Source organism: Pelophylax lessonae (genome assembly GCF_965119305.1).
Source record: "Pelophylax lessonae genome assembly, chromosome: 5".
Lineage (NCBI taxonomy): Eukaryota > Metazoa > Chordata > Amphibia > Anura > Ranidae > Pelophylax > Pelophylax lessonae.
This window is the reverse complement of record NC_138772.1, coordinates 510,632,999-510,660,166: the sequence shown is the minus strand read 5'-3', so window position 1 is coordinate 510,660,166 and position 27,168 is coordinate 510,632,999. Positions and strand designations below refer to the sequence as shown.

Here is a 27,168-nt window from a genome sequence, read left to right as displayed (position 1 = left end):
TCAACCTCTACTAAAGGCATTCTCTCCGCTACCTACTTGTCTCTATCGAAGTGCACTTTTCACAAGTTCTATTTGCCCTCTAAGGAGCAGTGGGAGTGGGATATTGGTCCTATTCCTGATAATGTCTGGGAAAAGAATCCTATAAATATTAGTATGCAGTTATATTATGTGGATCTAGAAAATAATTCAGGCCAGTCTTAAAGCGGTAGTATCCCGCTTTTTTTCACTTTTAACTACAGGTAAGCCTATAAAAAGGCTTACCTGTAAGTACAATATCTCTTAAACCGGCACGGTTCAGGAGATATTTGCAGTGCATACAGCCGCTCACGCGAGCGGCGCATGCGCTCTGAAGGTCCGGCGGACCTTCAGCTTCCCTTGCCGGGAGCTTGACGGAAAATGACACATGCGCGGGAGTGACGTCATCGCAGCTCCGGCCAATCACAGCGCCGGAGCAGACGAACCCAGAAGAGATGCCGTGGGATCATGTCAGCGCCCGCAGCGGTGTCCAGGGGTCCGTGTCGGGGCCTTGTTCTAAGGTAAGTAATTCATAATGAGCTAGTATGCAATGCATACTAGCTCATTATGCCTTTGTCTTGCAGGTTTTTTTTATTTTTATTTTTTTATTTTAGGTTTACAACCGCTTTAAAACAATCTACTGATCAGGCCAGAACCAGCTCTTGATGGAGTCTATTCCACATTATCACAGCTCTTACTGTGAAAAATCCTTTCCGTATTTGGAGATTAAATCTCAAGTACCCCCTTGTCCTCTGTGATGACCTTAAAGTGAATAACTCACCACTAAGTTCACTATTGGCGCTTTTCCACTGCATGGAACCGTAACGGTTCGGCACGCTTTTGTGCTTTTCCACTGCTGGTACCGCATGGTATAGTGTTCCGAACGGTTCGGTATGGTATAGGTTTGCTTTTCCACTGCATGGAACTGAACGGTACGGTACGGCTCTGAAAAAACAGTACCTACTAGATTGTGGTTCCAACAGGTACCAAACTGGTACCATATCCCACAATCCTTTGCATGCAGTCACTACTAGCCACTGATTGGTCAGAGAATCCCACCCACCCCGTTGTTATCCCACCCATTTAACTTTAGTACTACTTTAGTGGAAAAGCAAACCTATACCATACCATGTCCCGAACCGTTCCGACACTATACCATGCGGTACCAGCAGTGGAAAAGCAAACCGGGCAAAGCAGGGCCGAGTAGAGCCGAGCCGGTATGAGCCGGTACTTGCAGTGGAAAAGTGCCATTAATGGACCACTTATGTATTTATACATGTTGATCATATCCCCCCTTCATCTCCTCTTCTCAAGAGACAATAAATTCAGTTCCTCTAATCCGTCCTCATAGCTGAGCTTCTCCATGCCTCTTATCAGTTTGGTTGTCTTTCTCTGCACTTTCCCCTTTGTCCCAGTCAGAGTCATGTTGACCACTGCCATTGAATCAAAAAGTAATGGGTAATCCAAAAGTTTTAGGATTGTTATTAGAACAGGAGGTCACTTTCTACCCTAAAATTAGAAGGAAATATTTGCCTAGAGTTTTAGTAATGGATTATTAGTACACTTACTTTTAAATGCTGGATATATAGGAACAACATTTGTAATGAGAAATGAATCATATCTGGCATCTGCAGAAGAACTCAATTCTGAAAATACAAAGGAAAAAATATAAGCTTTAAATGCAAAAGCCATGTACAACATCTTAATTTAAAGGGTTTGTTACCCCAACACTTCTTATTCCTGATATGTGCCTGCTGTACCATGCACATGTAGCACCCTCCTAGGTAGGTACTAGTGAGAGAGTATAGTTTGAGCTCTGCCTGCTTACCAGAGGAGCTGCAGGTAAATCTATATTGTTCTCTGCCTACCAGAGAGCAGGATCAGTTAGTGAGGTCTGCTCAATGTGCTCAGAGTGCAACTCATGCTGTCTAGAGAGTGTTTCACACTGGTCCAATAGGGAGGCATGTTGGACAGTGGGAGGAAACTGGACGAATTGGGTGCATGGGCTTTTGATACAGTCCTGACGATTGTCAGAGGGAAAGTTGCCTCTGTGCATGTTGGGATACTGTATAAAAGCCGGGATCACACGTGCTCTAGGTCTTTCGTTGAGGAGCAGAATCCCAGAGGGAGGGGGCGGCTGCCTCTTCCTCTGTAGAGGTGCCATGCGGTCTCAGGGGGTCGTCCTAAGGGCTGGAAGAGTAGCAGAGAGGAGCTGAACCCAGAGGTCCAGGGAAGATGACAAGAGAGGGGAGACACTGGACGATCTGTATTTGCAGTATAGTGAGTACAGAAACTCGTGTCAAGGGGCCCGACCTGAGGGGGGCCACCCCTGCTCCTAGGATAGTCAGTAGACGGGTGTCAGTTGAGAGGGGATGCTAGTGAGAATGTCCTGAAGAGAAGATATCAATCACCAAGTATGCTTGTCAGAGAGTAAAGACAGCAAGAGACTTAACCCCATCTACACTTGTGGCAGTGTGGATCCTGATCACTAGAGAAGTTCTGAAGATAGAAGTCCTCCTCTATTTGAATAGTTCCGTTGGGAGTATCCCAGTATTCCCTTTTCCTATCCCAATTACAAAATAAACAACAAAAAACCAAACACCCCTAGACTGTTTAGTTCTGTGAAGAGCCAACCGGAGCAAGGAGGGATTTAGGAACTTTATCTACTTATTACCGTGTGTTGGTAACCAGGGGAGCCCACAGAGTCAATATCCAGCAGTCCCTGCGGGGGGCAGTGCTACATACTTGTACGAGAAAGTATCCTGTTCTCTATGTATTGCTTCCTTCATAAGAAATCCCTGATGTTCATACCAGTCCCTCTGCTTTCTTTTTAAAAACTGACCACACTAAGCAGGAGAGCACACCTTGGTCAGTTCTATGGCTATGTTGTGAATTCCACTTGCTTTACAGTATAAAGTTGTTGTTTTTTTTTAATCTATACAAAAATGTTTTGCATTTTTATGCATTTTTATTTTAAACTGAATGGGTTGTTTTACAAGGTGACTGTATACAATAACTTTAAGATATATACAAGATATAAAACAATCATATCCCCTAAAACACAGCTGCATCCAGCTAGTTTTTGTTAGAGTGAGAAAGGGCTTTACTGCCATTTCCTGTCCCCATGGTGGAGATTCCCCCATTTTCTTTTTCCTGCAAAAAATTGTTCCACAGTACCTGCAGCTACAGAGGTCAGTAAGGGCTTGTTGTAAAGCCCCTTTTCTATTTTTTTGGCTGGCCACAGGTTTACTGTGGAGTATTTTGAAGGGTTTAAAGTCAACCTTGATTCCATGGTAAGTGTAACAGTAAAAGTACTAAGAGCAGTTATCACATATGACAAAATATCAGAGGGCTTTGGGTGTAGGCTTCTATTTCAGATCAATCTGTATTTCTATGTAGTCTTAGGGTCTTTAAGGGTTTTTCTCCACTGTAGGTAAATAGGGCACTTTCCAAGTGTTTTGAACCACCTCCTACAACCACAATAATGGTATTAAATAGCCTAGTACAGACGGAAGTGAACTAAACTAAATTAATTGGGCTATGAAGGCACCTCCCCCCAAGAAAAATAAAAAACAACGCTAAAACACCAGTCTTGCTTATCCTGCTATTAATGCATGAAAAAGCTCATGACAATTGACCAAACCAACAAACATAAAATTGATAAAAATAAAATGTTATTAATAATAATAAAAGAAAATGATAACAGCCATATGCTACATACAATTCTGAAGGTAATAGATTGATTACGGTAAGTGAGGATCTAGCACTAGCATAAAAGAAAATGTGGGTAGCCCAAAAAAACTAGTCTGCAATGATCTCACTATGAGGGTGCTGCTCTTGCACCAGAGTGGGTGCTCTCTGAATCACTGAAACAACAAAAGGAAAAACAAGAGCGCAAAACTCCATAGTGTAGTATATTAGACAGAAAGCATTTACTAAATGGATAAAATTGCACTCACAAAGATGGCATGTGCTAGGCATGAGAGTCTGGGTTGCCTTGGCTGCCAAAAAGATTATGAGAGTGCACTTGTGATGGAGTAAAATCTCTGTTGCTGAAGGAACACTGTCACAGATCAACAACCCCGGATATGATTTACAAGAGCGGTAGGATAGAGGGATGTACTTCAAAGCATTAAGCCTGAGGAAGAAGCTTAGAGCTTGGAAACGCATCCTTGTATCCTAATGTGTTCTGCTTAATGTACTACATTATGGATGGGGTTTTTCCTTTTGTTTCTCCCAAATGGAAATGGAAGTGTTGTGGCGGGTTGTGGAAATAAAAGAAAAAAAATGCAAAGTGCGTAATTCGGGTGTTAAATATGAGCCATCAGTGGACACACGGCCTAAAGAGATAAACCATGGGGAGGTGTGCTGCATAGTTTAATAATTATTATTATTTATTTTTATTTTTTTTTTGCCTTAATATACACTGCAGAGCTAGTTGGGATCAAGTAGAAAAATTGGAGCAAAAGTAAAATAATGGCTTGTAGTAGCCCATCAGGATTACCATATTAAAATAATTTTATTGGTCTATATCAGCCTTTTTCAGCCAGGGTGCCCAGGCACCCTGGGGTGCCTTGAGGTCTCTTCAGGAGTGCTTTGGGGTGCAAAATGCCTAAATATTGCCCCAAAATTGTATACAAGCCGGCGGATGGATGAAACCTGCCTATTAGTTACACAAAGCCACAGGATTTCATTGAACACCAATACAACCTTCTAGCTGCCAACTTTACAACCTTCTGGCTGCCAACTTCCTAACAACCAATACAAGAAAAGTGGCCGCACACCAAACAATGGCTTCACAATGAAAGGCTTTATTGAAAAATAGGGTGCAAGGTACAGCAAATGGATGGTAGACGCATTTCACACGACCCACAGCGTGCGTGTTCACTAGTTAGTGAACAAGAACGCTGTGGGTCGTGTGAAACACATCTACCATCCATTTGTTATACCTTCCCATCCTATTTTTCAATAAAGCCTTTCATCGTGAAGCCATCGTTAGGTGTGTGGCCACTTTTCTTGTATTCCTGTTTGCGGTGGCGATCCGAGGTCCTGCACCCATGGTTGGCTGTGGAGTTCCAACTGCCTGAGCGGTGTGCATCTTCTCTTCTATATCCGAACAACCAATGGCATCATTAGCTGATAAGGAGGATGTCAGTTGCCTGCATATAATCCTTGTTGGATCCTCCCTTGCCTCTTTCCATCAGCTTTGAGGTCTCATTAGCTAAGTGATGGAGAAAAACTGAGGGCAAAGAGGGAAATTGGAATACTAGTCAGTACCAGATTGCAAAAGTGTATTTGCTTCAGAAGAATAAACCACCTTTAACGTTGGGTGTCCTATGTGTATTAATGTTGCTGCATTATGTAAAACTATAAGAATAGTTTTTACATTTTAGAATGGGGGGCCTCAAGACTGTTCATAATTTTAGAGGGTACCTCGAGATTGTCCATCATTTTAAAGGGTGCCTTGACTGAAAAAAGGTTGAGAAACACTGGTCTATATGGTTAATTATACAGTAGATCTATTGCTCCAGGTTTCTTTATTTAGTTTAAAGCTCTGACAGCATGCCCGAGCATGCTGCTGATTCCAGTTAAAGAACTGTATCACACATTACCCCTATGATGAAATTTGTGTTTGTGCAAACACAACATTTTACATTTCTTAATCAGCATGTAGCCTTTCACACAGAACTTCAGATAAAACTCAAGGCTGTCCAAGTTCTAACAGAGCAACACTGATACCAGCAATTATCGAGCCATGGTTTTCCCCCTTTTGCAAGCCACCAGTAACAAGTTAAAACACACAGATTGAGATGCACAGATAAGACTCACGGGGTGGGAAGAGGAATCCATAGGACATCTGTTTGTCAGATTTGTAAGCAGAACAGCTTTGGCTGTTGCCAGGAGAAATGCGTGGGTCGAGTCTTACACAGTTAGAGAGATAGTCAGGGATGCCAGATACTTCAACCTGAAAAAAAAAAATCATATGATAAGATGCGTCAAACTAGTACAAGTTCATATACGGAGCAAAGTATAGAATAGATTTAAACATGTATTGTAAAAAATAGTTTGAGATTGAATAAAGCTTACTTCTGATTGGTTTGCTAAGGGTTATAATTGCAAGGTCTGAGACACTGGTATATGAGGGTAATTGTGTATCATTAGGTTACTTTAAAAGGGAGCTTGACCTGGCCCATAATGTTTTAACCACTTAAGCCCCGGAAGATTTTACCCCCTTCCTGACCAGGGCCTGTTTTGCGATTCGGCACTGTGTGACTTTAACGGACAATTGCGCGGTTGTGCGACGCTGTACTTAAACTAATTTGATGTCCTTTTTTACCCACAAGTAGAGCTTTCTTTTGGTGGTATTTGATCACCTGTGCGATTTTTTGATCATACGCTATAAACAAAAAAAGAGCGACAATTTTGCAAAAATAACAATATTTTTCACATTTTTTTTATATGAAATTCCCCCCCAAAAAAATGTAAAAAATCAAATTTTTTTAACATTTTCGGCCAATTTGTTTTCTGCTACATAGGTTTGGTAAAAAAAATTGCAAAAAGCGTATTTTGATTGGTTTGCGCAAAAGTTATTGCGTTTACTAACTAAGGGAAAGATTTTTGTCATTTTTTTTTAACGAGTAATGGCGGCGATCTGCGATTTTTTTTGCGGGACTGCGACATTGCAAAGAACAGATCGGACCCTTGACTGACATTTTTGACACTTTTGGGGTTACCAGTGACATTACTACAGTAATCAGTGCTATACATATGCACTGTTACTGTAAAAATGACACTGGCAGGGAAGGGGTTAACTTTATTTGAGAAGGAGGGGTTAGGTGTGTCCCTAGGGGCGTGATTCTTACTGTGATTGGATGTGGCTGTGTGTGTAACAGCACAGATCTACGGTCCTACATAGCAGGACCTTATGATCTGTGCTGTTACACAGGGGAGAAAGACAGGCGGCTTTGTTTACATTAGCCGTCTGCCTTTCTCCCGGTGTGTAACCGACGATCGCGAGTGACCGGCGGACATCGGGTCTGCCGGTCACTCGCGCGCGGGGGGGGGGGTCCATGAGCGAGCGGGAGCGTGCCTGTGAGGGGCTGACTGCCGACCTAAATAGTCGTTAGGCAGTCGGCAAGTGGTTAAATTTGACCTCCAGGCAAACAGCCAAATATGCAAAAATATGCATCTATTCCTCAGATTTGGACAGCCCTGCCACAAAAGCATAAACAGGTGGATGACACCACGCAAAGTTAAGAAATATAGTGGTGTCCCTTTCTTCCACCCACAGCCCTTGTGAATGGATGATGAAAGAGCATACCCCTTGAAATTTTCCACATTTTGTCATGTTAAAACCAAAAAGTGTATTTTATTGGGATTTTATGTGATAGACCAACACAAAATGGCACATAATTGTGAAGTGGAAGGAAAATGATAAATGGTTTTCAACTTTTTTTACAAAAAATATGTAAAAAGTGTGGCGTCCATTTGTATTCAGCCCCCTTTACTCTGATACCCCTAACTAAAATCATTGGAACCATTTGCCTTCAGAAGTCACCTAATAAGTAAATAGAGTCCCCCTGTGTGTAATTTAATCTCTATATAAATACAGCTGTCCTGTGAAGCACTCAGAGGTTTGTTAGAGAACCTTAGTGAAAAAACAGCAGGCCAAGGAACACACCAGACAGGTAATATGTGATAATTATGTGATAACACAGATAATGTGTTGAAGAAGTTTAAAAAAAAATTTGGAAAAAAAAAATATCCCATGCTTTGAACATCTCACGGAGCACTGTTCATTCAATCGTCCAAAAATGGAAAGAGTATGGCACAACTGCAAACCTACAAAAACGTGGCTGTCCACCTAAACTGACAGACCAGGCAAGGAGAGCATTAATCAGAGAAGCAGCTAAGAGGCCCATGGTAAGTCTGAAGGAGCTGCAGAAATCCACAGCTCAGGTGGGAGAATCTGTCCACAGGACAACTATTAGTTGTGCACTCCACAAAAAAATGTATTAATGAATATGTAGCTACGTAAAGGTGTGTTTTTGTAAATGGCCTATAATTCAGCATTAAGGTAACAACGGGACAGAAGTGCAAGGACCTTCTAGTACCTGGTTACCCTTCAAATTATTCTCCATGTCTTTGTGGATCCCCCTTGGATGCTAAGATCCAGCTATACATGGGGTCTTATCTGTGCAAGTCAAGCTTAAGCTCTGCCTCCTGTCATTCACCTGCCCAATGCCACAGACAACACTGTCCACTGAAGCTCTAGCATTTGACAGTTGAATGACAAGGGTTCAGGTTTAGTGCCATTGCAGGAGAACCTAAACAAAACATAATCCTCTTCTTTCCATTTTACTAGCTGCTCAAAATTACTGAAGACCATCAATGTTCTTCGCAAGGCCTCATTAAATAGTAATTGTGAAAGGACATCCCCAACTGAAAACCACAGAGGACTGTGGTAGAGCATGTAAAGACCGTCCAAACTGTACATAAGCTTGAGAAGGTGGGGATTAGCTGGTTGAAAGAAGGAGACATTTAAAAGGAGGGGATTAGCTGGATGGTAGAAGTGAACCTTGAAGAGGAGGGAATTAGTTGGATGGAAGACGGAAACCTTGAAGAGATGGGAATTAGCTTAAGAGAAGAAAGAGGAGGGGATTAGCTGGAAAGAAGAAGGGAACCTTAAAGAGGTGGACATTAGGCTAAATGGAAGAAGGGAACCTTGAACAGGTGGGGATTAGGCTAAATGGAAAAAGGGAACCTTGAACAGGTTAGGATTAGGCTGAATGGAAGAAGGGAACCTTGAACAGGTGGGGATTAGGCTAAATGGAAGAAGGGAACCTTGAACAGGTGGGGATTAGCTAATTGAAAGAAGAGCACTTTGAATAGGTGAGGATTAGCTAGACAACCAAAGGGAACCTTGAAGATGGGGGGGGGGGAATAGCTAGATAAAATAGGAGAACCTTGAAGACCCAAGGATGGAAGAGGGGAACTTGAAGAGGTGAAGATTAGGCTAGATGGAAGAAGGGAACCCTGAAGAGGTGGGGGATTAGCTATCTGGTAGAAGGAAACCTGGGGGGTTTCTTCCTTCATCTACCTGAGTGGTTCCCAACCTCAGTCCTCAAGTTCCCCAACAGGTCATTTTTTTTGCCACACGCAAGTGCTTTAAATCAAGGTCAATAGCTTTGTATGTATGGGAGCTATTTTATCTAAATTAAAATTCCAAAAACATGGCCTGCCGGGGGTACTTGAAGACTGAGCTTGGGAACCACTGAGCTATATGGAAAAAAGGGAGCCTAGAAAATGTGGAAATTAGCTAGGTGGGGAAGAATACCTTAAAGAGGTTGGATTAGCTAGATGGAGGGGTTAACATTAAAGGCTCATCATTTCAAAAAAATCAGAGCATATTAACCACTGGCTCCTTGTCTCTCTCAGGGACTCCAGTGGTAAGATCTTACTTGCCCTGGAGAATGAGATTATATATAGATATATATATGTTTTCACTCACGGTGCTGCATTCTCCATAATACAAAATATATAAACATTCAACATGGAGAGAGGGAGCCGTCGTTAAAGGAAGTCTTAGCTGAGAGAAATAACAGGGCTGATTTCCTGCAATGCTAGCTGCTTGGCTGTCTCTGGCTACAATACCTTTTGGGATGCTTAACTGTAGCAAGCAAGTCTTTTTCTGCATCAGTGACACAAAAGTACTGAAGACACTGGACCAGCATTACTCTCAGGCAACTGGCAATTTCAAAAGCAGAGGAAGTTATCATGAAAAGCTAGTGACAAGTGTTCAGGCCTGAAAAGTTAAGCAGCAAGACCCAGCCATAAAAAAAATGCAATAACTTAACCAACTTGAGCTTAAAGCAGAACTCCAGCCAAAACAACAAGATAAAAATTAACATCTCAATACCCACTTCCTGCCAAGCCTTTAATTAGGTCTGTATGCCTGAAGGGTGAGAAGGATCGGCCGTTCACAAGACCACTGTGATTGACTGCAACAATGGTCACATAATTGGGAGGTGGTCTTGCCGAACCCTGATCATTTGTGTGGACGGATAGCTATCTCCGACAGCTTGGTTACTCTCTCGGTGCGTACTCTCAGCACAGAAAGCTCTGCCGCCCACGTGTGTTATGCAAACGGCAAAAGGTTAAAAGATTACATTACAAAACTAGATTTTGCTGCAATATTCACCTTCGATTTATTATACGAATGAAAGCCATTCATAACAGTTTAAACGACTGCTGTTACAGTTACTGTTATCATCACTGTAACAAATCAAAAAAGTATAATATACATACTGTATATATATATATATATATATATATATATATATATATATATCCCTGATCACCTCCACTATGGTAACACTGAACTACTCTGATGACAGTATATGAAAAAAAGGAAAAAAAATGTTAAAAAAAAAAAAAAAAGCAGAGCAAAGTCTTAAAAATGTGAATACTTATTTTACATACAGTTAACAGTCAGTATCCCTGATCACCGTTACACCAATCATATGAGGATGCTGTACTACACTGGTGACAAAAAAAAAAAAAAGTGTGAAAAAAATGTAATGTCTTCATTTACCTAAAAATTGTGACAAAGTTACCACCCCAAAAAACTTGCCATGCTTCTTGCTAAATACCTTGAACTGTCTTCTTTCCAAAAAGTGGTAATTTGGGGGATATATTTACTGTCCTGGCACTTTAGATACATTTTATAATAATATACACTGATTTGGATTATTTTTACCAAAAAAATGTAGCAGAATACATTTTGGCCTAAATTTATGAAGAACGATTATTTGTTTGGAAAATTTTATAATAGAAAAAAGAAAAACTTTCTTTTTTTTTTCAAAAATGTTCTGTATTTTTTGGTTTATATATAAAAAAACAAAAAAAAATTTAATTTCATTTGGGTACAGTGTTGCATGCAGGGCTGGTGCTACCACTAGGCAAAGTTGGCAGCCGCCTAGGGCGCACTGCTGCCAAAGGCACCTGGCCGCTGGTTTCCCTGCTCTCCGTCTCCCACCGTTCTCCGTGCTATGCACATTTTCGGTGCGGTGCTGTATGCAGGGGATGCCTCTGCAGCATGTAACTAACTCGGGCAGCTGCTCTGTCCATACGTAGTGCCATTTGAGGCACAGCACAGCACAGCACTGGACAGAACGGAAGAAAACATCCCCTGCCACTGCGTGCCTCTATAATCAGTGACCTGTCTGTCTGTCTGTCTCTGAGTCTCTGGTGATCGTCTGAGTACAGCCAGCTCTGCCTCTGCCCATACATGATTCAGTGATTCCTATACCAAGCCATGTGCCCCCAGCATGGGCAAGGCTCATGGGCAGAGCCAAGGGGGTAGCAAAATTAGGTTTTTGCCCAGAGGCATAACTAGAACCTTCAGGGCCCCAGTGCAAGAAACCATAAAGGGCCCCCCGGACCCCTTCCCTTCAAGCCTGGGGCTCTTCCCACTGATCCTGGGGCCCTTTACTCTCATTACGGTACCCTTTCACAAGTTCTGCAGTGGGCCCCCTTCCTGCCATCTTGGGTCCTCCCCAGGGTGGTGGAATTCCAGGGACCGGTTGCAAGTGTGACCTTTGCGATTCTGGAAGTTCACTCACTGGTGTCAGTAGTTTTTATTTTTTGGTATTTTAATTGTATTATTTTTCATAATTTTATTTATTTTTTTACAATGTCACTGACTATGACTCTATCCATTCAGAAAAGGAAGGAGCTGGTAAATTAAATTTTTACTGACCCCTTCCTGGTTCTCTATTGTGACATCCTATCCTATCCAGGTGTACAGGGGAGCCACACAGGCCCCCCTGGAGCATTGGGCCCGGTTGCAGTTGCAACCCCTGTAGTTACGCCCCTGTTTTTACCTAAGGTGTCAAAAATCCTGGTTGCATGACCGAGCAATTGCCAGGTAGAAAAAAAAAAAAAACACAAAAACGCCCCGGTCATGAATGGAGTAGAATCTTCTAGAGGTCAAGTGGTTAAGTTGTCTCTTCTTTTAATTTCCTGTTGTGTCTACAGGACTAGAAGAAAAAGAAAAATCTCCCAAACACAGAAGACAAAAAAAAAACTGGCAAGGGTTTGGCAACCTTTCCCAATGTCACTAAATAAATAAATAATTACATTTTGTAAAAAGTTTTGGCTTTATATTTACTCTAAATATATATTTTGGGTGAACTGACCCTTTAACCTTCAGAAGAACCCACATAAGGGGTTATATGGCAGAGATGGCAGATTCCTTTACTGATGAACTCTGCAGGCAGATACACGGATACCACCATTAACACCCAGATAGAGATCACACAAACATTAGGCCAGCCCTGGTATACAAGTCCTGACGTGTCTGGCTTCCTAGGAAATCCCTCACAACACCTGGCCACTTAATTGCAACTATTTCTCAAATGTTTTTGAGTTGTTCTCTGGGGTCAGGAAAGAAAATTACTAGTGATTTGTTTTTCCACAATGAATTCCTTTCAGTCATTTGGAATTCACTGAACACAAGCGAGCCATGGCTGGCCAATGCTGCGTTCTAGCATGACTGGCACTGGCTGTGACAGGCGGTGGGAGGGAGGGATGGCACCGGAAAACGTCCTGAACTTGGCAGACTGCAATGTTAAACAAGGAATATGAATTCCAAGAGCAGCATGTAGCTTAATAATGGGCTTTTAAGGGGCGAATCAACACAACAATTTGTAAAAAGATTTTTTTATTTATTAATATCAATTCTTTAACCACTTTACCACCGGAGGATTTTGCTGTCTTACGTCCAGGCCACTTTTTGCGATTCGGCACTGTGCGACTTTAACTGACAATTGCGCGGTCATGCAACGCCGTACCCAAACTAAATTTACGTCCTTTTTTTCCCACAAACAGAGCCTTCTTTTGGTGGTATTTGATCACCTGTGCGATTTCATTTTTTGCGATATTAATTAAAAAAAGCGACAATTTTGAAAAAATAACAGTATTTTTCTACTTTCACAGTTAAAAAATATCCAATATATTCAATTTTTGTCATATATTTAGGCCAAAATGTATTTAGCTACATGTCTTTGACAAAAAAATTCTCAATGACCGTATTTTTAACCGCTTTATGACCGGAAGGTTTTACCCCATTCTTGACATATTTTGGCCATATTTTGCGATTCGGCACTGCGTTACTTTAACGGAAAATTGCGCGGTCGTGCAATGCTGTACCCAAATTAAATTGATGTCCTTTTTTTCCCCACATATAGAGATTTCTTTTGGTGGCATTTGATCACCTGTGCGATTTTTACTTTTTGCGCTATAAACAAAAAAAGAGCGACAATTTTGAAAAAATAACAATATTTTTCACATTTTTTTTATATGAAATTCCCCCCCAAAAAATGTAAAAATCTAAATTTTTTATCATTTTAGGCCAATTTGTTTTCTGCTACATATGTTTGGTAAAAAAAATTACAATAAGCTTATTTTGATTGGTTTGCGCAAAAGTTATTGCGTTTACTAAGGGAAAGATTTTTGTCATTTTTGTTGTTTTTTTTTTTTAACGAGTAATGGCGGCGATCTGCGTTTTTTTTGCGGGACTGCGACATTGCGGCGGACAGATCGGACCCTTGACTGACATTTTTGACACTTTTGGGGGTACCAGTGACATTACTACAGTAATCAGTGCTATACATATGCACTGTTACTGTAAAAATGACACTGGCAGGGAAGGGGTTAATTTTTATTGGAGAGGGAGGGGTTAATGTATGCCTGGTGCTTACTAATGTGTGTGGGGGGAGGTGACTGAGTGACACAGGGACAGATTGCAGGTTCAGCTAAGCTGAACCCTGCAATCTGACCCTGCCTGTCACTTAGATCTGCCCGCTTTGTTTACACAAGCGGGCGGATTTCCACACAAGATCCCCAACGATCGGGGAAGAGCGGCGGCGATCACCGCCGACCCGTCCCCTGGCCCGACTTATTCAGTTACAGCGGGAGTGGGAGCGCGCTGCCCACGAGGGGAGGAGTCCAGCGACGTAGGTCTACGTCGCTTGACGATAACGAGCCACATTGCCGCAGTAGCAGCAATGTGAGCGGGGGTAAAGTGGTTAAAAGAAGAAAAAACATACATATAAAATAGGACATTCACAAAACATATACTGGGCAATTTCTCCATATATATCTCTACATGTTTCACTGTATGTAAACAGCTTCCTCAGGAGAATATGGAAATGCTCTCCTATGTGGAGAAACACATATTAATAATGATAATCATAACAACCATCATTTTCTACAATAGTTATATATGAAAAATATTCATGGTGCTTACATGTGCGCAGTCCTCAAAGGAGACCAATCCACCCCGGCAAACGGATAAAGACAGCAGGTAATAAAGGCCACAATGTTACCTCAAAAACCTGCTGTAAAAGGCTTCACTAAAAGGCATCTGGTGAGCTAAACGAGATCACTTAATGCAGGTGGGTCTATCAATAGAGGAAAAAAGACAATTGATAGACCCACCTGCATTAAGTGATCTCTTGTAGCTCACCAGATGCTGCTATTTAGCATTTACACCTAAAAGAAATGTCTCCCAGAGAAGTCTCTTGGTTATAAGCAAAGCCTTTTACAGAAGGCTTTTGAGGTAACATTGTGGCCTTTATGATCTGTTCACCCTGTTCATTGATTTTCCTTCCTTGGACCTCTTTTGATCGGTCTTAACCATTGCAGACCTGAAACATCCCACAAGAGCTGCAGTTTTGGAGTTGCTCTGACTCAGTCGTCCAGCCATTACAATTTGGCCCTTGTCAAAGTCAATCAAATCCTTACGCTTGCCAGTTTTTTTTCCTGCTTCCAAAACACTTGCTGCCTAATATATTTGACCCACTTTCAGATGCCATTATAACCAGAGAATCAATGTTATTGACTTTAACAGTCAGTGGTCATAACGTTATGGCTGATCGTTGCATAGTATGTGGTTGGGTCACAGTCATGAACATCACTTTTGTGTATTCTGAAATCAAATGTTAAAATTTGAACCACTGTCATGGGCGTTTGAACCACTGTCATGGGCATCAAGCAAAATTCTGAAGTGCTTTCTAAGGAAATTTGACAAGTCACTTTAGATACTATAATATGTTCTTACGAATTACCTTCAAACAAAATTCTCCCTGTTTATGGCTAGCCCAAGTCCTGCTCTCCTCTGGACCCCAGCAATACAAATACAACATTTACTAAAACTGACGAAAACATTAATTAATCATTATCCAGTTTATCCAAGCCAGCTTATTTGGTCGATGAAATTCCTCGACATTATGGTTCGGTTGGCCGAGCACGCTGTATTTACACTCTGAGTTTGTTGTATGTATTCTACTCAGGGCCAGATTAACGTAGGGGCTATTGGAGCTGCAGCTCCAGGCCCCTACCTTAATATAGGCCCGGGTTGGCCATATTCACTGTTACCGCTCTTCTGTCACTTGTAAATACAGAAGTCTGGCTTCTGTGTTTACAAGTGACAGCACGCTTCCCCAGGCAGCTCCCTCAGAACCTCCCCACACAGCACGAAGGCCAGACACAGAGGGACAGTACTATTCAGCCGTTACAGTGATGCGGTTGGGGCGGGTGTTTTTGCAGGGCTGACAGGCCGGGCAGATTTTCCCGGACTTCAGGCCGGCTCCGCGGGACTCACGCCAATTTGCGGGACAGTCCCGCGGATTCCGGGACAGTTGGGGAGGTATGCAGTTGCCGATGCATGGATGTGTTTATGGGTCTCAGAGAGAGCATCCCATGTTGAATTTAGCATGCACGGCTGCACCCTTCCTCCTCAGGGTGCATGCTGAGGCACGGCCCTTCAAAATCCTCAGCACCAAGTCCATGATGCTCTTAATCCGGCCCTGATTCTACTGTTACTGCTCAACATTTGTTTTTGTTATGTACTGAGTCTGAATTTCAATAAAATATTGATTAAAAAAAAAAAAAAAACTGACATAGCTAGAGTCTGGAGCAGCCAACCAATCAGCTTCTGGCTTTTGTCTCCCAAACCTACAGAGTAATTCTGCCTTTGTTGAGAGAAAAAGCAATCCTTTCTGGGTGATCTATATGATTGCAAGGAATTACAAAACTTTGTTGCAGATTTTTACCCGTTTCTGCTCTCAGGAATGGTCTGTGCAGACTGATTCTGAATAGAAGGGTTGAGTTCTTTATAACCAGCTGGTGCACCAGCTGTGTTCTGATGAGAAAAGTTGCAGTGGCTGCATCCCTTTTAAAATATTTAATCCTTGGGGAGTATTTTACCAAAAATGACATTTCTTTTGTAGAGGATTTCTAGCATCTTAGAGCAGACTTCTGGGAAGATCAGTGAGCCATTCACACAAGCAGGAAATTACATTTTTGGAGGTGTTCTGTACACCAATGGTTCACAGAACTCCTAGAGGTTGCCATATTGCATTGGATTTTTAAAGAACACTGCAGTGCTGCAGGCTGAAAAGGAAAGGTAATTTTAATAACAATATGGCTTGTGTAGCTAAGTCAATGCCAGGGGTAGGCAACCTCAGCCCTCCTGGTGTGGTGAAGCTACAAATCCCATCATGCCTCTTCCTCTTGGAGGCATGCCTGTGGCTGGAGTCTTTCAATGTCCTGCAAGATCTTGGTGCTAGTAGCAAATATTCAAATGAGAACTTTGAAGGCCAAAGTGGAGAAGGGTTCCCTGTGAACTGCTTGCAATGACTATGGTAGTTTCCCCACAGCTGGAGTGCCAAGGATGCCTACCCCTGGTATATGCCAGAGGTGGTGGACTTGAGTCACATGACTTGACTTAAGTCAGACTTAAGTCACCAGTTTGAGGACTTGAGACTTGCTTCACTAAAATTAATAAAAGACTCGACTTGACTTTGAATTGGTATTCATGACTTGAGACTGGACTTTGACTTGAGACATATGACTCGAAATGACTACTTTTTTAAGTTGTTAAATATTTGCATTTTCTCAAGATGTGGTAAAGCAAAATTAATGTGCCTGTTATGTTTCTGACACCAGTCACTTAAAACACCTCAGTGTGTTCTGATTTTTAGGACACTGGCTGTTTAACAATGGAAATATTTAACATGTTTTTAGGGACTGTGGTGTTAAAACATGACCGGACGAAGGATTTTGAGCTGTTTGGCCATTCAAAGTGCTTCTTTAATATGTCAAGAAAAAAGCAGTTTTGTTAATGTTGAAAGAACAACCTTTCCGGACCACTGACTTTTAACTGATTTAAAGGTGAAAATTGGCGTAGATCAGTATTTTGACTTGATTTGTGACTTGACCAAAATAAATGATTTGACTTGACTTGCTTGACTTCTAGTAGGGACTCGATTTGACTTGCTTGCTTTTCGCCACAGTAACTTGGGACGTGCTTGAGACTTGAAAGTAAGACTTGAGACTTGCTTGTGACTTGCACATGTGTGACTTACTCCCATGTCTGGTATATGCTATATTTATTATTTTTAGATTTAATTTTTATTTGTTTGTTTTATTTGCCATTTATTGTCCACAAACGTGGATTCATCATTTAAAGAGGAAGTAAACCCTCCTCTACAACTTGTACCTATAGGTACTGTAAATATCTCCTAAACATGTACCGTTTAGGAGATATTTACCTTACATGCAGCCAGTGACGTCACTGGCGCATGCGCTCTGAAGGAACGGCCGTTCGTGCCGTTTCCTTCAGGGTCCCGTGCCGTGACTGTTGGCTCTCGCACGCGTGCGCGGGAGTGACGTCACCGCGGCTTCGGCCAATCAGATGGCCGGATGCCACGATCCCGGAAGACGGGCGACTGGACATGTCGCCCGTCATAGAGGTGAGTGAGCGGCACGGCGGGGGCTCGTTCTAAGGTAAGTATTGCATAATGAGCTAGTATGCGATGCATATTAGCTCATTATGTCTTTCTCTTGCAGGATGGAAAAAAAAATGAGTTTACAACCTCTTTAACTGAACAAGCCAATTGGTTATCATACCCAACTGCTCCAGATTCTGTTCTCTCCAATTTATTAAATCTCCCCCCCCCCCCCCCCGCTATGGAGACTACCATGGAAATGTACTGACCTGTTTTGATATGGTGTACGACGTCCAAAGTGGCATCGTCAAGCTCTCGCTGTAACCACTTACAAAATCACTGTGATGCAATATCCTGTACTTGGTCTTAAATAACACAGCTGGTCTCCCATAGAGGGGGATTTTATCTGTAAAAGATATAAGGAAACGATGGGTCATACAGCTTGCCTTGCCATGAACCAAACCCAACTAATGCAGCTAAGAATGTTGGGTTAACGGTCACATTCAGCATATCGGTTTGTTTCCAAATAAGTAATTGGTTGTTGTTCCTTGTACCAATACAAACTATAATGACATTATGGTTTGCAGTCACCAGTAACTAGAATAAATATTCGGTCGATAATGTTTCCACAGGAATCTTTCAACTTCTTTGCAAAAAGTATTACACCACCGGCCATATCTTCTTTTCATGATCTCATCCAAGAAGAGATATCACTAATGGTGTAATGCTTTTTTTAAAGAAGCAACTGTGCCAGAATTAACATGGAATCTTCTCAAATAAAAAGTCTGGAAAGTTTACCATTCACATATATCACAAGCATATATCACAAGCTTAGACATAAAAAAAAAAAAATAACTTGAACATCCAATGTGACAGACAGCTGCTCTAGAGAAATGATAGCCAATATAGACAAAAAATATTCTAAAATATGACCAAATATATAGCGGGGGGCTAAGCTGTCCAGCACCAAAATACTGCCCAAACAAAGTGGGCGGGATTTTATTAAACTGAAGACATTTTTTTTTTAACAAACTATTACATTGCATAAAAGTACTTGCACCATTATGGTAGTTTACTAAAAAATCTCAATACAATACAATAACTATACAATCTTTAGAGTTTCTTTAAAGTGTAAACCCAAGCAACAAACTTCTCTTATTCTCTTTTCTGGTCTGTTAATACCATTGAAAGTGTTTTGTTACATCTGCAAAAAAATACCCATTGACCACATCAGACATTCAGTGAGCTCCTGCACTAACATCTCTAGGAGTGTTATCCGCTCTGTGTCCATTTCTTTGTGTGGGCTATAGACCAGCTCCCCTCTATGGGAGGAGGAGGGGGTGTTCTGTAGTCCTATGCTTACCATCATGCTGCTACCCCATAGACAGAGTGCAGGGATTAGGCATTGTCACCCTAGGACAGTGTGCTAGGAGTACACAAAACATTCATCTCTTCAACATTCGGGGGGAGGGGGGATGTTTTAGTGCCAGGACCACCAGAAGAATAAAAGGGGGAAAAAGCCTGAAAAGAACAAATACTGCTACCATATCTGCAGACTAGTAACATGTTGGGTTTCGATGAGCTATACAGTTCTGCCCAAATGCTTCGATCCATAAAAAGGCAATTGGTGTCAGTCTCCCGTGATAAAATTACCCATGTGTAGGAATAATCCCAATTCCAGAGTTCAACCACAAGTGCCTGGCACCTTCATCATGGCTTTGAAGTTTTTGAGACATAGAAGAAGCTGGTTGAACATTCAACCCACTGTTGACAATCTAGTACTAAAATATCAGCGTTAGTGAAGCTACAGTATCTCACAAAAGTGAGTACACCCTTCACATTTTTGTAAGTATTCTATTATATCTTTTCATGTGATTACACTGAAGAAATTACACTTTGCTACAATGTAAAGTAGTGAGTGTACAGCTTGTATAGCAGTGTTTAAAGCCACGCTGCTGACAGCCTACCTTTGCATCTGTATACGCTCTTTACCAGGAGATGTTTGTTAGTGCAATTTGGTGTATTTTTATTGAATAAAAATGTTAGCAGTGTTACACTATTTTGTGCTCCCTTGTTTTTTGGTTCATTTCTGGCCATTTGACGGAGTGAGAGCCTCTCTGGTGGACGGTTCATATCTTCTATCACCTCTTCACCTCAACATCAGTGACCTCGGTCATCCCTTCGGATTATCCATCCATTGTACAACAAGCTGATTTGACTCATATGCTATATGGCATTTTGAGTCCTATCGTTCTGGTGAGCACATTATATCTCTATATCTTGTTGGTGTTGGGATCCAGTGAGCACTTCAATTATCACCGTTGTGGACTGTTTTTTTTTACTTCACATATGGGACTGTTGATTTGATGTTCACTTTTATTTATTTATTTTGAAATGTATTGATGAGAATGTTCATAAAAATGTTAAATCTAAGTGGATGGCCATCTTTGCTCTTTTCTACTCTTATCGATAATTAGAAAATGCTCAACACAACATGACCTTTTTTTCTTATAAATTACAGAGGTGTTTAAATCAATACATGTATTTTGTGCAAAACAAGAATTCCATAAGCTATTCAAAGCTATTAAAAAGAACATCTTTAACTGACATACGAAATAAACATTTTAAAATCAAGTAGAAATATAAACAGACAGATTGGCAGCAAGGAAAAAAAAAAAACAGATTGTGGTTGTACCGGGCCATGTGGTAGTGTATGAATCATTTTTTGAATTTCATATTCTATACAGATCTGAATAATTGTCATTTAAATGTAACTCAAAGCTAGCAGTATAAGAGCATGAGGTATGGAAGGGTAAAATAAATTCAAATGGATACATTTAAATATTAAGGACACATTGTTAAGTGTAGATGGAATGGAATGACTGGAGGATAGTTCATTTGGACAATGGAGGTATTCCATATCTCCCAAAGTGAGAGAGAAGACTTTTGTTTGATTAACCTTGACTACACCGAGTAATTTATTGAGAGCTTAAAAATCATATCTAAACAACCTATCAGTTGATATAAAAATTGAGGCAAATTAAGTTCTATGTAAATGACTTTTCTTAAAAAAAACATCAAACTTGTCCCTTACCTTCCATGGGTATGTCCATCATATTATAAAGCAGGCCTAAACAGTTTGTGGATGGGTACAGCAGGATGCAGAGGCAGTGAAGACACAGAGTTCTGTTGCAGATAAGCTCAGAACTTGTACTGCAGAAAATGCCAACTACAAACAACTCCAGCAGGAGAGCGCCACTTAGGGTAGCGTAATTCAGTTCTTGGCAAAGAGACAGCAGGTCAAGATACCCCTGATAGTGTCTGTCTTCAGAGGGTGGAATACAGTACAGGATTGTGTATTCTTTCCCTGACAAACACCTACTCTAGCCACTTTGCAAACTGCACGCCCTTGGGACAGGGAATTAAAAAGACTCTGCTGACTCAAAGAGGGGTCATCTGGATGCAGGGTAGCCTCCAGGAACCAGGGAACCTTAAAAACAGAGTTTCCCTTGACTTTCTCTCCAGGTTGTGATTCCACTCCGGTCGGGCACCACCTACGGTGGAGGAAGCAGACTGTACCTGCCTACAAGTTACGTTCAAGGCATAGGGACGTTGCTTGGCAACGGATGTGGGTCTGCTCTCTCCACCGGGTATTGGAATACTGATCCTGTTGGCACCTTATTTGCACTGCTTCGAGTGGAACTAACAGCACCAGTCAACTGCCTAATAGCCCATCTGTCACCCAATCGTATTCCCGGGCCTAAGCGGGGTTCCACTACCCGCTCAGGGGTGGACCATGCGACCCATGATGGCGGCCTAACTCCTTGGCCAGCGAAGGAAAAGTATAAGGAGGCCGCTCAAAAGTTCTTCGCCAAGCCTGCTGCTAAGGAGGCTCCACTAGTCTGCTTCTCCTAGTGATTGCAGTAGGGAACAGTCAAAAGCGGATGATACAGTTCTCCTGGATGACATGGCTATCACCCTACCAGACTGGGATAATTTAAGTACGTTCATGGGATGCCGTGAATGATAACTATCACACACGCTTGTGCTCTCTACCATACTGTCAAGCCATCAAATGGCTGGTGTCATAACTAATGACATGTGCAGCACCATAGCAAATGCAGATCAAACAGAAGCTAAGATGGAAGCCTCCTTATTTAGTTTCATTTTAAGACCAACGTGAAGTCTTGGTAGGCAGGAGGGGCAGGATCAAGCACAAATTTTACAGAATTGTTGAGAATTACATATAAAATTCTGCCATTTGTATTTGTGGATCTTCTGAATGTTTTGCCATGTAGCTTTCACTTAAGTTGACCACTGATTTTTACTTTAAGGAGAGAGATGGAGTCCAATACCAATCCTCCACAGTACTTGAGTCTTAAAAGATAGGTGATCTGGGACATCCAAACAAACCCAGAAGAAAGTCAACATGTTTCAGTCAAAGCCTTCGTCAAGCTAGGATTAAGGCTTCAGCTAAAACGCATTTGCGTTCTGTTGCGTTTGTTTGGATGCCCCATATCACTTTTCTTTTTACCAAATAAAGTATTGTGAAGGGCTGTTATTCGACTCCAGCTCTCTCCTCAAATTTATGCTTACGAAGTGTACAGGAACCAGAACTATTGAGGCGGACATCCCTGGTGTTCATACTGGTGTGGAAGTGGAGATACTCCTGTGATATTTTTAGGTCTGATTTCCTTCACACTGTATCATTAAGTGTTACCTGCATACCATATGATCCTGGCTATCACACATGTATGTTACTATGGAAGCTGATATGCCAAAGAGATAGAAAACCTTTGCTAAACCCCAGTAACATCACTTAGCAACTTTCTCTCTGAAACAATATCTCTAAAGGAGAAAAGAAATAAATCTTAAAGGATGTGGGGGAAAATGTCCCCAACAGTGATATAAACAGTAGTATTGCCATGCTATGAGAAAAACAGTAAACAAAACATAGGAAGAGTCGAGAATCTAAAAAGAACAAAACTTCTGACGTGCATGAAATTTTTCATCAAAAAGTACAATGTCTGTATTCCCTTTCTTAACGTAACTACGTTCAATGACTCAAGCCTAGTATGCTTTAGGAGCACCATAGATATGATAGAACTATGCTCCATCTGTTAGAGTCTAAAGGATGGACAGTAATGTAGTACTATTACAAGTGATCCAAATGTTGAAAAAACAAATAAAAACGGTGTTAGGGGTGTTTAAGATCTGGACAGCCATCAATATGTCCTGCTTCAAAGGCTCACCAGCTCCAATCGTCATTGGCATTCCCGAGGACTCCTGCTGGTGTTCCCACGAAGAAGTACTTAAAGTTGCCTCTTCTGAGCTGCCACTTAACCTTTCTAAGAGCGCAGACCCTGCAATGCCATCCTCAGTGTGTAAGCCTTTTATTGTTGAGAGAAATACGATATAATGATTCTTTATTTATCTGCCAAGTTGACATACACAAAAGACACAGAAGGACAGACACAAAGATTTTCCTATTCTCCAGTCTCAGGACAGACGACACGTGGGTCATGATTTACCAGATGTGGCAGTTTTCAATCCAGCTTTCTCTCTCAAACTGGTTTCTAACTTGCACCTCTGGAAAATCCCCCTTCTAGACGTAATTTTACAAGAGCAGGTTAAATCTACACAAGTAATAGATCGACAAACCTGAGTTCCTTGGTAGCACCTCCTTAATTTCATTGCTAAGCTCGTCTACTGCCACATCTGTTAATACAAACAAATACAAGCATTACTGCAACTTTTGACAACAAATCCCTGTGAGCTTCAATCAGTGTTTATCTTGAAGGATAACTAAACCCAAGAACAAAAATGTAATTCTTTGAAGATTACCATTTCTTAGATGTGGTGGCTATATGGTGGCAACATTTTATTTTTTTTAGTTGAACTTGTAAATCATACCATTGCTTGGTAAAACTCTCCTAAAATGCTCTTGCTGTGGACACCTGCCAGCAGGACTCCCATTGCGGACTACTGCCAGCAGGACTCCCATTGCGGGCTACTGCCAGCAGGACTCCCATTGCGGGCTACTGCCAGCAGGACTCCCATTGCGGGCTACTGCCAGCAGGACTCCCATTGCGGGCTACTGCCAGCGGGACTCCCATTGCGGGCTACTGCCAGCGGGACTCCCATTGCGGACACCAGCCAGCAGGACTCTCATTGCACCTGCCCACATGGTTCCCATTGAAGACATGTGCCCACAAGGCTCCTGTTGCAGGCGCCTGCAAACAAGACTTCCCCACTGCAGAGACCTGCCCACATGGCTTCAGTTCCAGACACCTGGCTCCTATTGCTGACACTCACAAACAAGACTCTCATTGTGCAAACCTGCCCACATGACAGACACTTGCCTTAAAGATGCCCATCCTGGAAACCTGCCTACAAGGGTCTGCTTGTAGAAACCTTTCATAGACTCCGGAAGTGTAATCTAAATCTCCACATCAATCACTACTTGGCAAAACTCCCCATTTTCAAAAGCAAAAATGTCATATACGATGTTAGAATGAACACTTTTGTCCAGTACCTACACTTACAATGCCTAGCATTTTCAAAATAAATTAAAATTGGCTTGCAGCTATCATACATATTCTTAAGCTCCCATTTGAGTTTGCGGAACACAGCCTATAAAAGGAGTTCTGATTGTAGCTTTAAATTAGCAAAAATGTCCTAAATCGCCCAAATACTTGCATGCAACACAATTATTTAGCCTTTGTTCATTAACATTTGTTTCAGCTTTCCCAGATTGGTGCTGAAGGGTGCAAAGGGGGTTTCAAAAACTTTGTTAAATTTTTTGAATGCTTTTTAAATGCTTCTAAAGTTTGTGAATGCCTGCTTAAAGTGATGCTTCCCAGACTGGCTAAGGTTTAAAAACATTTTAATAGACCAGACCATTCCGTTTCTAAATACACATCAGTATAGCAGAAATGGCATCCAATACAGGTTGATGAGGTCTTATAGAAAAATAGTGGCTACCTTCTTTGACATACTGGTGATAAGTTTACATACAGATGCAAATGAAAAAACTGCAGACAGTACCTTGACCCAAGGAATGGTAAACAATGGGTTGAGTTTCTGTATTTGGTTTTAGTTATGCTTTAATAAAACATAGGAAGGCAAAACATGTCTATACTAGTAGGTTTAGCACTTCAACCAATTCATGAAGCCGTTGTCCTTAAAATTACTGCAAATCAGGTTTCAAATGCACAAAACCATTATGGAAACGCTAAAGTACACAAAGAGGAATTATGGTAACTTCTTTTTGGAAACAGAATTTGAATGACTTGACTAAAAGGGGCTCGGTGACTGCAAACCATAATATTACATTCAAACGATGAGGAACAATAGAAGTTGTATTATTACATTTTATAGATGAGCACTTATAAGTATTATGGGGCCATATTAGTAACAGAACCTAAGACTCAAAAAAACATCTAGATGCATTTGCATGGAATCCATCAATCTACACTTATTTAAACAGAAGTCATTAAAATTCCTAAAATATAATGCAAACACCAATGACATTTACTATAGGACTGAAATTAGAATTTAGAATAAACAAATATTTAGTAAATAAAAGGGCCATATGTATTGTATATCTTGGCATACTGTGTATATTTTTTTCTGATCTGTCCAGTAATCTATCATTAAACTTTTCCTCTGTGGAGGAGCTTCCTGTAATAAAGACCAGTCATTGCTCTCTCCTTGTGCAGGGTGACAGGTCTTCTATCCGCCCCCTCTTGTAGTCTTCTGTAGGCAGCCTGTAGTGGGTGGAGCCTTCTGGGTCCCTCCCACAGTTCTGCACAGGCTATGTACAATGATATCACTGCTACTTTACAAGGTAATACTTGGAAAACAGATTCATATCCTTTGTGTCAATTGATAAATCTATTTAAAATTAGTTTTTGTACCCAGAGTTCAGCTTATTGAATTGTTTACTGTTCCTTTTTTTTTTTTTTTTAACAGTTGGTTTCTGGCTTAGGCCAAAATGATTTTATACATTCCAGGAGTCTTCGTGGCATTTTTTTTCCATCTGGAGGAGGGGAGGAGCTTACTCTCCAAGCACACCTGCCTACATGCCTACCTAAGCTAAGGAAAGATGGATTCCATGAAAAAAACGGCACATAAATCATCTACCCTTACGCAAGATGGCTGCCACTGGAAATGCTAGGAGTGTGTTTTTCAAAGTGATTTCTCAACAAAATAAAACACGAAGACCTGGATGGATGGGTGAGTTTGCTTAGAATAATATAAAAAAATGAATAGTATTTTCAGTTTGTGGTGCTCAGAAACCATTTATTTCCACTTTAACCTGACATTCCTACTCAAACATTCCTAACATAACATTTCACAGATAGCAGTGCTAAACCTTGTTATCAAAAAATCTGACCATTATAAGAAAAGAAGAAAAAAAAAAAAAAAACAGTAATACCCAAGATGAGACTTGCCTTAAAAACCCCAATTATAAGAATTTATCTCAACTATTTTCCTGTGAGATACAGTTTAGTCAAATATCCTTTAAACAGGAAGATTCAATCATTAAAGGCCAACATGTCTATGCAGGCCTTTGTTCTACCCATTATGTAGGTGATCTGGAGCATCCTTAGGATGCTTATCTTTCTCAGATTTAGCCATTACTCTAGAAATCGAATGGCCCACTGTCAAGAATAAATGCCAGGAGACCCGATTTCCAGGTACCTGGGTAGCTTTACCCAACATCTTTTGAAGACGGAATCATTTTATCAATACCTTTTTAAAATGGAAGTCCATTCAAATCTTAACTATACTTAAACGTGCTCTCAACCCCTTTCTAAGCCTATTCTAACTACCCTGTAAAGGAAAGATGTATACACTTACCTATGCTAAGGGCGCTCTGGTCCGGTAACATGATTGGCATCCAGTGCTGGCTTCAGTGTAGAGAAGGGACAGCCAACAACTGATGCCCCGCAGTAAGCCTATGAGTGACATCACTGCATAGGCTCTACAGACATTGTTGGCGATTGCTCGTCTTCACTGAAGCCGGCTCCTGAAGATATCATGCGACTTGACCGGAGCACCCTCAGAATAGGTAATTATAGAGATCTTTCCTTTACAGGGCAGTAAGAATAAGCTTAGAATAGGGGGTGGGAGTAGGTTTAAGCATAGTTAGGACTTGACTGGACTTCTACTTGAATTCTAAATTTCTGTATCTTTTGCTGTGTCGTATTCTACAAATAAAAAGACACAACTGACAAATGTAAATGTTGCTAGGTCCAACTTCAGCCAAAAACTTGTCCCTAGAGTGGGAAAGCGTCAACGCTGGGTATACACTAGTACCATTTTGCTCAACAATTTTCATTGCAAGAACATT

The 27,168-nt window shown here is 41.2% G+C and overlaps 1 protein-coding gene across 10 annotated transcripts in view; it reads right to left on the bottom strand.

Moving 5' to 3' along the window:
• Nucleotides 1-27,168, bottom strand: part of ENPP2 (ectonucleotide pyrophosphatase/phosphodiesterase 2) — a 208,490-nt gene that overhangs the window by 32,864 nt on the left and 148,458 nt on the right. For 4 of the 10 annotated variants that reach the window (XM_082258215.1, XM_082258213.1, XM_082258217.1 and 1 more), the window contains 5 exons: nt 23,472-23,528; nt 23,063-23,200; nt 18,080-18,216; nt 5,845-5,980; nt 1,584-1,661 (listed from right to left, as the gene is read on the bottom strand). In XM_082258215.1, the coding sequence (XP_082114341.1) occupies nt 1,584-1,661; nt 5,845-5,980; nt 18,080-18,216; nt 23,063-23,200; nt 23,472-23,528 (546 nt within the window). The remainder of the gene's footprint in view (nt 1-1,583; nt 1,662-5,844; nt 5,981-18,079; nt 18,217-23,062; nt 23,201-23,471; nt 23,529-27,168) is intronic. The other 6 variants (XM_082258218.1, XM_082258220.1, XM_082258222.1 and 3 more) reach the window with 2 other exon arrangements.